General features: G+C 42.2%; 1 protein-coding gene across 4 annotated transcripts in view; it reads left to right on the forward strand.

Annotated features, from left to right (window-relative positions):
* Nucleotides 1-13,352, forward strand: part of AKNA (AT-hook transcription factor) — a 51,296-nt gene that overhangs the window by 23,393 nt on the left and 14,551 nt on the right. For all 4 annotated transcript variants that reach the window (XM_063432695.1, XM_063432692.1, XM_063432696.1 and 1 more), the window contains exons 6-12: nucleotides 4,146-4,267; nucleotides 5,832-5,891; nucleotides 7,219-7,346; nucleotides 8,108-8,306; nucleotides 9,071-9,219; nucleotides 11,308-11,766; nucleotides 12,042-12,261. In XM_063432695.1, coding sequence (XP_063288765.1) covers nucleotides 4,146-4,267; nucleotides 5,832-5,891; nucleotides 7,219-7,346; nucleotides 8,108-8,306; nucleotides 9,071-9,219; nucleotides 11,308-11,766; nucleotides 12,042-12,261 — 1,337 coding nt within the window. The remainder of the gene's footprint in view (nucleotides 1-4,145; nucleotides 4,268-5,831; nucleotides 5,892-7,218; nucleotides 7,347-8,107; nucleotides 8,307-9,070; nucleotides 9,220-11,307; nucleotides 11,767-12,041; nucleotides 12,262-13,352) is intronic.

The raw sequence follows: 13,352 nt of genomic DNA on the forward strand, positions 1-13,352 counted from the left end.
CATCAGGTCGATCTGGGGCATGCCCCACCGATGGGTGATCCAAGCAAAAACTGACTGGTGAAGTTTCCATTCTCCCGGGAGAATTTCTGTTCTGCTGAGAAAATCCGCCGCTACGTTCTCCGAGCCTGGGAGATAGATAGCCTTCAGTCCCTGGAGATAGGTCATGGCCATTACCATTAGAGGAGCTAGCTCTTTTAAGAGCTGCTTGCTCCTTGTGCCTCCCTGGTTGTTTACATATGAGGCCACCGCTCGGTTGTCCGTCTTGATCAACACCCAGGAATTCCTGATCTTCGGAAGGAACACCCGAATGGCCTTGGAAATAGCTCGTAGTTCTCTTAGGTTCGAGTGGAGCCGACTTTCTTCTCGAGTCCACCACCCCTGAGTCCACGAGGAATCCAGGTGGGCACCCCAACCAGAAGAACTGGCATCTGTCGTAATAACGGTCCACAGAGGCTCTTCCAAGGGAAAGCCCTTTGCTAGATTCTTCCCGTTCTTCCACCAGTTCAACTCTTTTCTTACTGGCAGTGGCAGATATATCTTCTGATCCCAATCCGTTTTTTCCCTGTCGAACTGGAGAAGGAAACAACTCTGTACAGGGCGAAACTTCCATTGGGCCCACTTCACCAAACCTATCGTAGACGTTAAAGAACCCAGGAGACTCATGACTTCCCTTGCCGAGGCCCTTTCGAGAACTTGGAGCTTCTTGACTTTGTCTTTTATCTTCATGACCCTCTCCGGAGACAAAAACACACGGGCAGAAATGGTATTTATCACCGCTCCGAGGAACACGATGGTCTGAGATGGAATCAGGGAGCTTTTTTCTATGTTGAGAAGCCACCCGTGATCTTGCAGGATGTCCATTGCCATTAATGTATGATGCTCCACTATTCTTTGTGAAGGCCCTATGATGAGTATGTCGTCCAGGTAATGGAATATCTCGATACCTCTCATCCTTATGACGGCAATCAAAGAGACAAGGACCTTCGAGAAAGTCCTTGGCGCTAAGCTGAGACCAAACGGAAGCCCTCGGAACTGGAAATGTCTTCCTAAAGCCCAGAACCGAAGGAACTGCATGTGATTGCTGTTTACAGGGATTTGGTAGTAGGCGTCTTTTAAGTCTATGGAGGTCATCCAATCTCCTGGTTTTACGCACTTTAGGATAGTCTGTAAGGATTCCATTTTGAATGTCCTTACGTCTAGAAAGGCGTTCACTCCTTTCAGGTTCAGGATGAGACGCCACTTTCCCTGGGGCTTTGGGGCCAAAAACACAGTGGAATACATCCCCTGGAACCTTTCGTGAGTAGGGACTACCTCCAACACCTTCTGTTCCAGCAGAGTGGAAATGCAAGTCCTCATGGCCCTTCGTTTGACACCTTCTGACACTTTTGATTTTCTGAAATGGGCAGCATGTGGACGAGAGGAAAATTCTATCCTGTAACCTTCTTTTATGATTGAGGTGACCCACTCGTCTGTGACATTTGCGGCCCATACCGGGTAAAAGAACTGCAGTCTTCCACCCACCGTACCCGGATGGGCCCGAGGACCTTCAGAAGGTCTTCCCGGAGGTTCTGGCACCTCTACCTCTGGAAGCCTTATTGGAAGAGGAGTGAGAGAAGGACTTCCACGAAGAGTTCCTGGAATACTCCCTTCCGGGCTTGTAGCTTCTACTGTCCCGAAAGGACCGATCCTTAAATCGCCTGGTTTTCCAGGAGGAGGAAAAACTCTTTCTGCTGACTTGTGGAAGAAACGCTTTTTTCCCATCAGCAGCTTTCTGAATGGCATCCTCCAGGATCTTACCAAACAGGAGGTCCCCCTGGAACGGGAGACCACACAAGGACGCTTTGGAGGCATAGTCCGCCCCCCAGGAATGAAGCCATAAGGCCCTTCTGGAGGCCACAGATAGGGCCATACCTTTGGCAATCATGCGAGTGATGTCCAGGGAGGCTTCAGAGCAAAATTCAGTAGCAAGGCTCAAATCCTTGAGACTTTCCAGGAGATGTTCCCTACGGACACCTTGACCAATATCTTCCTCCAAATTAGCGAGCCAAACTCTTAAGGCCCTGGAGAGAGTGGTCAGCGCCACTGCCGGATGAAGGGCGGAGCCTAGCGCCAGATAGGCTTTAATTAGGTCACCATCCATACGCTTTTCCATAGGTTCTCTTAAGTATGCCATGGAGTCTATAGGAAGCGTGGTCTTTTTAGCCATATGGATCACTGCGGCATCAACCTTGGGAACCGAATTCCAAAGGCAGCAGTCCATGGCAGAATAAGGATAAGTCCTTGTGAATTTGTTTTTCAAGGTGGACTTCCTCTCCGGCTTATTCCATTCCTGAAGGATCATGTCCCTTATAGAGGAATGTACTGGGAACGTTGGTCTATTAGGTTTCAAGTCCTCAAAAAACCTGTCAGCCTCTCTCAATTCAGATTTTTCTTCCGTGAGGCTAAGAGTGTCTCTGAGGAGGGTAATAAGTCGATCTATAGATTTAGAGTCCAGAGACCTGGAGGCATAGTCAGCCTCCTCCTCCCCCTCATCAGAGACCTCCCACAGGTCAGGATCCTCCTCAGAGCTGGAAGACTGAGGTTCCGCTCTGCGTCTCTTAGGAGGGCCACCACATCCCGTGGTAGACTTAAAGCCCTCAGCAATAGCACGGGAAATCCAAAGCTTAAGGTCGTCCTGCGGTGAAGTCTTACTGGGGACATTAGCCGCTTCCGACAAGCATTCCCTGCAGAGGTTCCTTCCAGGTGGAGCAGGTGATGAACAATTGATGCATCTGTTGGTCTTTTCTCTGGATTTTCTCGCTGGAGAATCCAACTGTTTGCTGGGGCTGAAATAAAGCCATATATAACATATATTACAGGCTCAGTATGGCACTCTTTTAATAACCCCCCCTGAACAGAATAAATGGCTCACCTATGTTTTCTAGAGAGGGATCTAGCAGAGGCAGAGGGAGAATCCATACTAAGAAAAGAACAAAGGCAAAATCAGAACACATCCCTAAAAAGCCCAAAAAGGCAAACTGGAAAGCAAACCCAAAGCCCCCAGCAAAAAACCAGGCAATCCTACCTCATAACGGCAGAAAACACACTCCAGGCAGCCAGGAGACAGCAAGAAGGAGAACTGGCGAAAGTTCAGACCGCAAATCAGAAGTTCCGAACAGCTGACAGGCAAGTGTCAGTATTCCCCTGCTTAAATACCTCTGCGCCCGGTCCGCGCATGCGCAGAGCGCTGGAACGCACGCCATGCGTTCCAAGCCTCGCGGTCGTCGCGAGGCACTTCCGGGTTCGGCAATTCCGCGGCTGGAACGCACACCACGGCAAACCAGCCAATCCAGGCGAAAACAGCCCCCACAAGGACAGCAACTCCCAGCAAGCCCCCAGGGGCAATACAGGGCACTCAGGCAGAAAATAACACGCAATAGAGCCCAACAGCATCCACCATCCGGATGACTGCAGCGTGGATCCCCAAAACACTGCCAACAAGGTAAGGGGGGGATTTCGACCCCAATTACTAGGGGCACTTCCAGAAACAAGGGGAATTTTTTAAGGATAACCAACCCCAGGAAGTTTTAGAACAGTGTCTCCCTCAGAACACTCATACATCCCACGCAGCAGTTCAGTACTTACTCTGAACCTGACCCAGTTAGTCCTGCCCATGCAGGCTGTTTACTGGGTCCTTCAAATGAAGAGAGGCTGAACTTCATTTGGAACGAACCCACGACAAACGCAGGAAGGTGGCCATAAAATAAAAAGTTAAAAGTCCTGTAGAACTTGCTAAGGACAGGAAAAAAGACTGTGGTGTAAGGGGAGGAGGGACTCTTTATACCTATCAGTCTAATTAATTAATCTAATTAATTCCTGTCCTGTGACTGCTAAGGGAGGAGCTACCCATAAGTGATGCTGCCATGATTAGCCAGGAAAACTAGTTACATGTTTAAAGAAATAATAGTTAACAAAGAAATAGCACACCCAATACTTATATTCAGGTATTCAGTGCAAAACTCTGACTAGTTTATTTTTTTATTATTATATTCTAGTTTGCAAGCACATTTAATACCATGTTCTATTGTTTTGATAATAAGTATTACTTTTAATTGTGCCTTTTTAATGCACTGTTGTATTAATTGCTCCTAAACCTTTGTTTTTAGATTTCCCTGCACCTACCAGTCCCCCCTTACCTGAGATGCTTAGTACCTGTACCTCCCCAGTTAACACACCGATGGACACCCCAAGCACCCTCAGTTCTAACATAGAATTACTTCAACAAGAGGTGAGTGTCACTTTAAGGAATAACAATGGTTTTAGTTGAGATTGTAATACAACCTCATTTTTCCTTTCTAATGAGAGTTACTGGGAAATAGGTGAGCTTCAGCACATTTCCTACCCTTAGTGAGTAAACCAGCCCCACTAATGTCTAACCTTGTTACTGCCGATGCTTTAAAAATATTTAAATAGACTTGAAAAGAGATTTCACTTACAGCAAATGAAATGTTTTATTTTACAGTAAAAACATTGAATATTAATTTTGTTATGGGATACTCTACCTGAAGAGGTTGTTTTATCAGATTTAAAAACAACCAGTTTTAAACAATGTTTGTATACTTTTTTTATTTTTATTTTTTTAAATGTAAAAACCTAGAATATGTATGGTTACATCTTGTGGATCCAAGGTAAAATTGGACTGCCATTTTGGAGTCAAGAAGAAATTTTAACCATTTTGTGGCAAAGTTGGAAATCTCTTTAAAATTGGATATTCACCTTCTTTAGGATCAACAGCAGTAAAAGAGATGTGTGAAAAGTTGAACTTGATGGACCTGAGTCTTTTCAGTAAACATTATCATATAATGACTATGTAACTGAATATAAAAACCAAGCCTAAATATAGAGGGAAGGACAGTGTCACACCTGCTGCTATAAACTCAATGACACTCGGCTTCGGATGCACATTGGACACCTAAAGAATGCATACATTAAACTGCAAATTTGGGATTTACGCATGTCCCAACTGTGTTCTAGTGAGGATATTAACAAAATCTGGCCCACTGATGTTCCTAGAGGATTGTATCGAGAACCCGATGTCTCGAGTTCACAACTTTAGATGTTGGGACTCGGGAGATGTATTAGTACGTAGGGGATACGCCATATATGAAACATTGTAAAATGTGTTATAATAAAACAGAGAAATGTACATTTATCAATGCTCTCTCTTTCCCCATATTATCCCCCTATCGTCTGGATTTACTTAGTAAACATTACACTGATACAGCCCAGCCAAATCACTTCTCCTCCCATGTACGCCAAACCATGATGTCATGACATTCCAATGGGAGCATCGAGAATTGATACAATACACATTTTCCTTGGCTCATTGACGGAAGAATCTCTTGTGCTGAACTAGTATAGGGCCACCAATTCTCCAAAGTTTATCAAAGCTACAGTGATTTGCAAATATCGCTGTAGCTGTACAACCGTTCCCCAGCTTTGTGGCATCATAGGAACCACATCTCATAGCTCTTTATAACTCTGGTCAGCTGCCCCTGATATGAGTAGCCAAAAGTAGTTTTATTCATGAAACAAAATGAATGACATTAACCAAAACACTAAAAGGTGTATGTAAGCTGCTGTCTTTGATACTTTTTGTGTCTTGATAGTCAACAGAGCTCTTGCTATTGTGAAAATATGTCATCATGATATTTTATCAGAAATAGGCTAACCCAGCTATAGAACACTAAAGCACGAATTGCATAATCTTAACTGCGTATTTATGTTCATTATTACACATAGCACGTCTTCTCGATGTTTGTCTTACATCCTTCCTCATATTCTTTCTGCAGCTTGATCATTTTGAGAAACTGCTAAATGATGGACGTCTGACCCCAGGAGAACAGCAACAGGTATCACTTATAAACCAATGTCTGCCCCCATTATGTAAAATAAACAAAATTGTGTGGCACTCCTGGGGAAGCCAATGCACTCCCTGTCCCTGGTACTCCATGGTGGAACCCGCAACCTCCAAGTAATAGCATCCAATAGAGAATCCAAAGGTTTAACAGATAGAATGCATATTGCAGTTCCCTTCTTCAATAAACTGTGGATTCTCTATTGAATACCCCCCATTATGTATACGTTATCATTTTTTTCTCTTTCTAGTCCTTAGTGATTCCCTCAAATTGTTTAATTAGAAATAGGACACTTCTCTCTGTGAGATATTTTACTTTGAAACTCAAAATTATTAATTTTAAGGTGACATTTGTGTTTGAAGTTTTCTTCAAAAACGTGTAAATAGAAAGTATGCTCCCAATTTCAATCTCAGTCTAAATAACTTGAGATAACGGTGTAAATGTGTCGACCTGCAGGCCGTTTCCGGACCCTAAACTGGTTTAATGTGGCCCTTTACATAAGTATAAGACCCCTGCTAAAGGTTAGACTCCATGAATCTAGTGGGGTTGATGTTGCGCCCGGCTGCTGCCGGGGTAGAGTATATTTCACAGTAAGGGAATGACCAGCATACACCGAGTTTCCTTGCTGTCAAGTGGTGAGGTGATAGAGAAAGAAGAGGGGAGAGATCATGGGAAAGTGTCTCTATTTGCCTTCCCTTCTGTAAGCAACTCTCAGGATTCTAAGAAGAAAAATACCCTATCCTAATAAGGATCTTGGGCGTCCTGAGTCTAAAGCAAAGTAAAAAAAAAAATGGAGGTTGGATAATCTATGTGCACTTCGTAAGTTGGACTAGTGAATAAAATGATAAGGGGGGCTGGTGAAAAAGATTGGGTTTTGATAAGAAGAAGAAGAGTGCTAAATAAGACCCCTCACTTTGGGCTGTGGGTTCCCCAATACATCTGTCCTTAATTTTAAAAAAATGTGCTCTCTTCTCTCTGCACCAAACAAAAAGATACAATATTCATTCTTAAACCTGTCCCACTGCTAGGTATTGGGCAAAGGGATTTAGCCTAAAATAAAATTAAAAAACAAAACTTTAAATAAATGATTTTATACTAATCCATCAATGCTTTGATGCTTCAGTATAAGATTTTAAACTTCTTTCCTTTGGCCAAAATTAATTAAATATAAAATAATAAAACGATGCAACACAGTAGAAATTATGAAAATGAAAGAACTGAGCACAAATACCCTGCTGAGAAAAAAGCAGCCAAAAAAAATGCAATAATTTACCTTTGATCATATTTTATGTAATGTTCATTTTCCCCTTTATTCATTCAGGCTCTGTTGGAGCTCCGTGGGTCTCTTGAAGTGTTGGAGCAACAGTATTTGAATGCTCAAGGGCAATACCGTCAGTGGCAGCAAGACCCCAGTTCTGGCTACCCACCGGAGGAACTTGATCCCAACAGGTAGAAGGCAAACATTTGGAATTTAGTACAGTCCTGATTTGGCATTACAGGTCCGATTTGGAATTCCTGTTCTGCCATCCTGAGATTATTATTTTTTTCTGTTGTCACACTTCTACAAAAGTTGTTAATCCTCAGCTAAAGGGTTTATTCACTAAACAGTTAATTGTAGTAAATTGAAAACCTGATGGCAATAGTTTTACCCTAACATTTTCCATTCTGTTTTCAGTTCCCTAAAGTTTACTATTTAGTAAATACATTCTTACCGGTTTATTTACTGAATTGAGAAGTAACTTTAAATTTACTTTAGCAAAGAATTAACCCTCTTTCAATTTTCACTCTAGTGAATAACTCTTTAATTTGCTTATAATGTAAAGTGTGATCTATTTATCCCAGTGTGTTAATCGGACTGAGGACAATATTTGCTGCCTCTGCCACCTCGGGTTTTGGGCAGGGCCATCTCCACCTACTGTTCCAGTATGTCAATCATATTTTGTTAGAATTATATGTTTGTCTTGTTTACCCATTGTACAACACTGCAGCATATGTTGCCACTATATAAATAATTGCAAAGACAAACATTACTGGTTACACATATTTCAGTGTAATTATAATATCATACAATTCATTATTACACATGGTAAATTGGTTGTGGATATAGTTGTTTGGTTCGCTGTCTTTGCTTGGAGCCTTTGACTTCGCCTTGAAAATTTATTTTTGACTCATGAATTTGGGTATTACAACAGTACGTTTCCTCCAATCAGGGTTCTTGAGACAGCAATATTTGAACTGGGGGTTCATCTGGATGACTTACAGGACAAGGTACAAGACCTGTCGGTGCCCAAGCGCTCCCCAGAATTAGATATCCGCAGTGATGGAACAACTTTCAATGATCCTCTACATGCAGCCCCAGTGCCATCGGCTGTAACTCCCATTCCAGCACTTCTAACCCCATATCCAGAGGTGAGTGACACGCACTCTTTAATCCATCCCTACACTGAACAACACTGCCTCCATCACTCAGTGCTTACACAACCCTCCTCTACAATCAGTGTGCCCATACACTGCCTCAATCACTCATTGCTTACACAACCCTCCTCTACAATCAGTGTACCCATACACTGCCTCCATCACTCAGTGTTTACACACCCCTCCTCTACAATCAGTGTGCCCAAACACTGCCTCCATCACTCATTGCTTACACAACCCTCCTCTACAATCAGTGTACCCATACACTGCCTCCATCACTCAGTGCTTACACAACCCTCCTCTACAATCAGTGTGCCCATACACTGCCTCCATCACTCAGTGCTTACACAACCCTCCTCTACAATCAGTGTACCCATATACTGCCTCCATCACTCAGTGCTTACACTACCCTCCTCTACAATCAGTGTGCCCATATACTGCCTCCATCACTCAGTGCTTACACTACCCTCCTCTACAATCAGTGTGCCCATACACTGCCTCCATCACTCAGTGCTTACACAACCCTCCTCTACAATTAGTGTGCCCAAACTCTGCCTCCATCACTAAGTGCTTACACAACACTCCTCTAAAATCAGTGTGCCCATACACTGCCTCCATCACTCAGCGCTTACACAACACTCCTCTACAATCAGTGTGCCCATACACTGCCTCCATCACACCTTGCTCATACACTAACCCCTTGCCTTACTCTTTGCACCCCTATTCAGCCAGTATTCTAACAACATTGTATCCCACAGACACCCCCACCCACTCAGCCACCAGGGCACACTGAAACAGATCAGGTATTGGAGAAAAAAAAAAAGACAGACTTGGCAGAGGATTTGCCGCAGCCATTACGCCACAAACAAATGCAGGTGGAAAAAGAATATGACAGCCTACTCTCCACGTGAGTTATTACAATCACATTGTATTTATTATATTTCTATTCTGTAATAATGTGCTTTATAATCTATGATACATGCGGTATGAAAACTAAACTGCAACATTTATAATGCTGTTTAGTAAAATTCTCCAACTCAGCTACTCTGATCAGCCTCAACTTTAAACATTAAAACCTCTGAGAGGTGAAGAGAATAACATTGATTTTATTGTTACAAGGGGTGGGATATATTAGGCAGCAAGTGAACAGTCAGCTCTGGAATTTCGGGTGTTGGAAGCAGCAAAAATAGGCAAGCGAAAAGATCACCGGTGAACCGGTGTCAGGGACATGGCAAGTGACCAAGGCTCATTAATGCAAGTGGGGAGTGCAGGCTAGCCTATCCCGCCCGATCACACAGAAGAGCTAATGTAGCTTAAATTGCTGACTGCAGACCGGTCAGAGTTTGCATGATGACCCTATGTCCACCACCGAAAGCACCTTCAATAGGGATGTGAGTATCGGAACTAGACCATGGAGTAATGGAAGAAGGTTTATGGATTACCGGTTGCATGTGTGTTGTTTAGCTGGGGAAGATATGGCAGCAAGATGTACTATGGGAAGAAGGCAGGACGGCATTGTTATGCTCTGGACAATGTTCTGCTGGTAAACCTTAGGTGTGCATGCTACTTTGACACCTACCTAGATATTGTTGCAGACCACGTACACCCCTTCATGACAATGGTATTCCCTGATATCAGTGGCCTCTTTCAGCAGGATAATGCACACTGCCACACTGCAAACATTGTTCAGGAATGATTTTAGGAACATGACAAAGAGTTCGAGGTGTTGCCTTAGCTTCCAAATTCCCCATTTCTCAATCCGATTTGGGATGTGCTGGAACAACAAAACCGATCCATAGAGGCCCCACCTCACAACTTGCAGGACTTAAAGGATCTGCTGCTAATATCTTGGTGCCAGATACCACAGAACACGTTTAGAGGTCTTGTGGAATCCATGCCTTGATGCATCAGAGCTGTTTTGGCAGCACGAGAGGGACGTACACGATATTAGGCAGGTGGTTTTAATGCTGTGGCTGATCAGCGTTTAAGCACAGGTTGTCTATTTTACTCTAAATTTTACAATTCAGTTTTATGTGTCCTACAATTCACAGTTTAGTTAACAAATCCCTGAATGTATGAAGGAGTTCTGTATATACGGAGGAAATTATACATGTAAACTTTTTGTGTATTTTGTGATGTACTGGTGTGTTTGGTATAAATATGTGTTCTGCCTATGAGTTACATGCACATTCTGTAATAAATATTGTGTTTGTGTTTGTATGTCGAAGATTATACTATATTGCGTACTGTGCTGCAATAGTTAACTTTAGCCCTACAGGTATTTGTAGGTTTTCCACAAACAACTCAATTTGGACAAATTAGTTTGATATACTGTTGCCAAGTGCCTAAAACATGGTTATTTACTACAAATATTTAATTCAAAATTAATTTCAAAATTAAGGGAACACTATAGGGTCAGGAATACAAACATGTATTCCTGGCCCTATAGTGTTAAAACCACCATCTAGCCCCCCTGGTCTCCCTAAATATAGTAAAATCTTACTTGTATTCAAGTCTGCAGCTGTTGGCTCTGCCCCTGATCTGCCTGCTTACAGCTGCCATCATCAGAAGTGATTATGTGAGCCAATCACAATGCTTTCTCATAGGATTGACTGAGACTGTCAAGGAGGCAGATCAGGGGCAGAGCCAGCACAAGCCAAATACAATCCTGGCCAATCAGCATCTCCTCATAGAGATGCATTGAATCAATGCATCTCTATGAGGAAAGGTCAGTGTCTGCATGCAGAGGGTATTATAGTGTCCCTTTAAGGCCAAAGTAACTGAAAAAGTTATCCCAGACTATTATGCTTCCAGTTAGGCTAAATTTACCTAAATTTGAAATTCACTTTGGATGTCCAACAATTCTATCTTTAGTAACCCTGACTGTGTTTCCAGCAGTGGGTAGAATTTGCATGTTGCAGGTAGAATCACTTAATCAATTACAGATGGTTTTACGAGGGTTCATCTTTGATTTTTGATTTTTTTTTTTCGTCAGGTACAATAATTTTAAGACTCTTCCTGATGCCCTGGGTTTAGAGCAGGATGAGTGGCCTCATTTCCATCAGATGGATACCAGGCCTCACCAACATGCTCAGATGACTGATGATCAAGACCACCAAAAACCTGATAGGTCCGAGCATCAACCAAAAACAGAGAGACGAGGGAGCCGCGCACAGTCTGTCAGATTGCAACCTCGTCCCAGAGTTCTAAGACAAAATGACCATTTACATGATGTCAGTCCAAGGAGTAAAGAACAACATGTCAGAATAGAGGAATCACCAAGAATTTCTAAACTCCAGAACCATGTACAGCCTGTCAAACCTGAGCCTAAGGAAACCAGACCGTTTAATGCTCACAAACTCAAAGCTTCACCCAGAGGACAACAGGAAACGTTTCCAGGACAAGAGGAAAAGAAGTCTTCTCCAGAAGCTCAAACCTACACAAGGACCAAGAGGTAATGGACGCAGCAGAATAGGTAGTGAGTCTATATTTTACTGTGCGACTGAATATCCAGAGGAATATTTATGTTAAGCTGTGTGTTCATGTAAAAAGCAAATACTTTATTTTTTTTTTATCGGGTAATATAAATAAACATCCAGTTATTTTATTTGAATAACTTAAAGAAATAAAAAAAAATCTATTTTGTCCTCCACATGTATAGGTTATTTTTAGACAGATTTTTGTTATTATGTGCATGCATAAGATAAATATTTATCCATGTTTTAATAGTGCACCACAGAGTTCAAAGGGTTCAGTACAACGCGTTTCACTGAGCTCACCCTCTACATCCCAGTTAAGAGAAAAGGCCTCCCGGAGCCGAGTAAACGAACAGTCTGTAAGTGGAGATAGTATGAGAGGCTCCAATTCACGGAGAAGTAGCATCAGCAGCAAAAGTGTCAGCTCTTCAGCTCAGAAAGAGAAACCCAAGGATAAAGGAAGCTCTGCACAGGTGAGACAAAATCAATGGTAGATTTACAAATCTGGACAGGTCTTTGATATGGTTTGAAGATCAGTAAGAGAGCTTTGTTTTTATATGTGACTGGTACAGGGGACCTTTTAAGTAGGAGTGTATGTCTACTGGACACACGGGACAACTTGCAGGTTTTACACGGAAGGTTAGAGGCATGAACTGATATACGTAAATCCTAAAAGAGAGATACCGCAATATTATCAGCCTAATTCCAATGTTTTTTGTCTAACCTTAGGTTGTAGTAGATAAGTAAATTGTATTCCCTCTTTAATCCATAATTTTCAAACAAGGCCTACAAACTCTTGTCTTCTGTCCACGGATGTGTTTTAAAAATTAGACTTGTATAATTATATAATCTATTGCATTTAGGCCAGAAGGAGGCGCAATTCAGTGATTGCATGACCATACAAGGTTGAATTTTACATATTTACTGAAGGACTTTAAATACCAAAATGCTTTTGGAAAATACCTCCACTCATTGAAACTGGAGAGGGCCGGAATATTTTCTATCTTGTGACAGTAATTTCATTTTTACAAAAGTGTAAGAGATGACTATTTTTCATTATGGGAGCCTAGTTCAATGGGCAGAAGTTTAAAACTAGATCTTGGACTATTGGCCTGGATTAATATATGAAATTATTTTATCTTTCATGGTTTAGCATTATTTCTAAAGATACATGAGATATATTAAAGGGACACTATAGTCACCAAAACAAATTTAGCTTAATGAAGCAGTGTTTGTGTATAGATCATGCCCCTGCAGTCCCACTGCTCACTTCTCTGCCATTTAGGAGTTAATTCACTTTTGTTTCTGTTAATGCAGCTCTAGTCACATGTCCCCTGGCTGTGATCGACACAGCCTGCATTGAAAATTTTTTCATTTTCAATCAGATGTAACGTATCTCCTGCTCTGTAAACTGAACTTTTATTACAGACAAGAGACTCTTGCTGGGTCTAGCAGACTATTAACAAAGCAGGAGATAAGAAATTCTAAATTAAACAGAATTTGCAATAAAGGAAGTGTGAACATTAGATGACTCTTTTCAGGAAGTATTTAGGAAGGATGTGTA

Source organism: Pelobates fuscus, chromosome 9 (assembly GCF_036172605.1).
Source record: "Pelobates fuscus isolate aPelFus1 chromosome 9, aPelFus1.pri, whole genome shotgun sequence".
In the NCBI taxonomy this organism is placed as follows: Eukaryota; Metazoa; Chordata; class Amphibia; order Anura; family Pelobatidae; genus Pelobates; species Pelobates fuscus.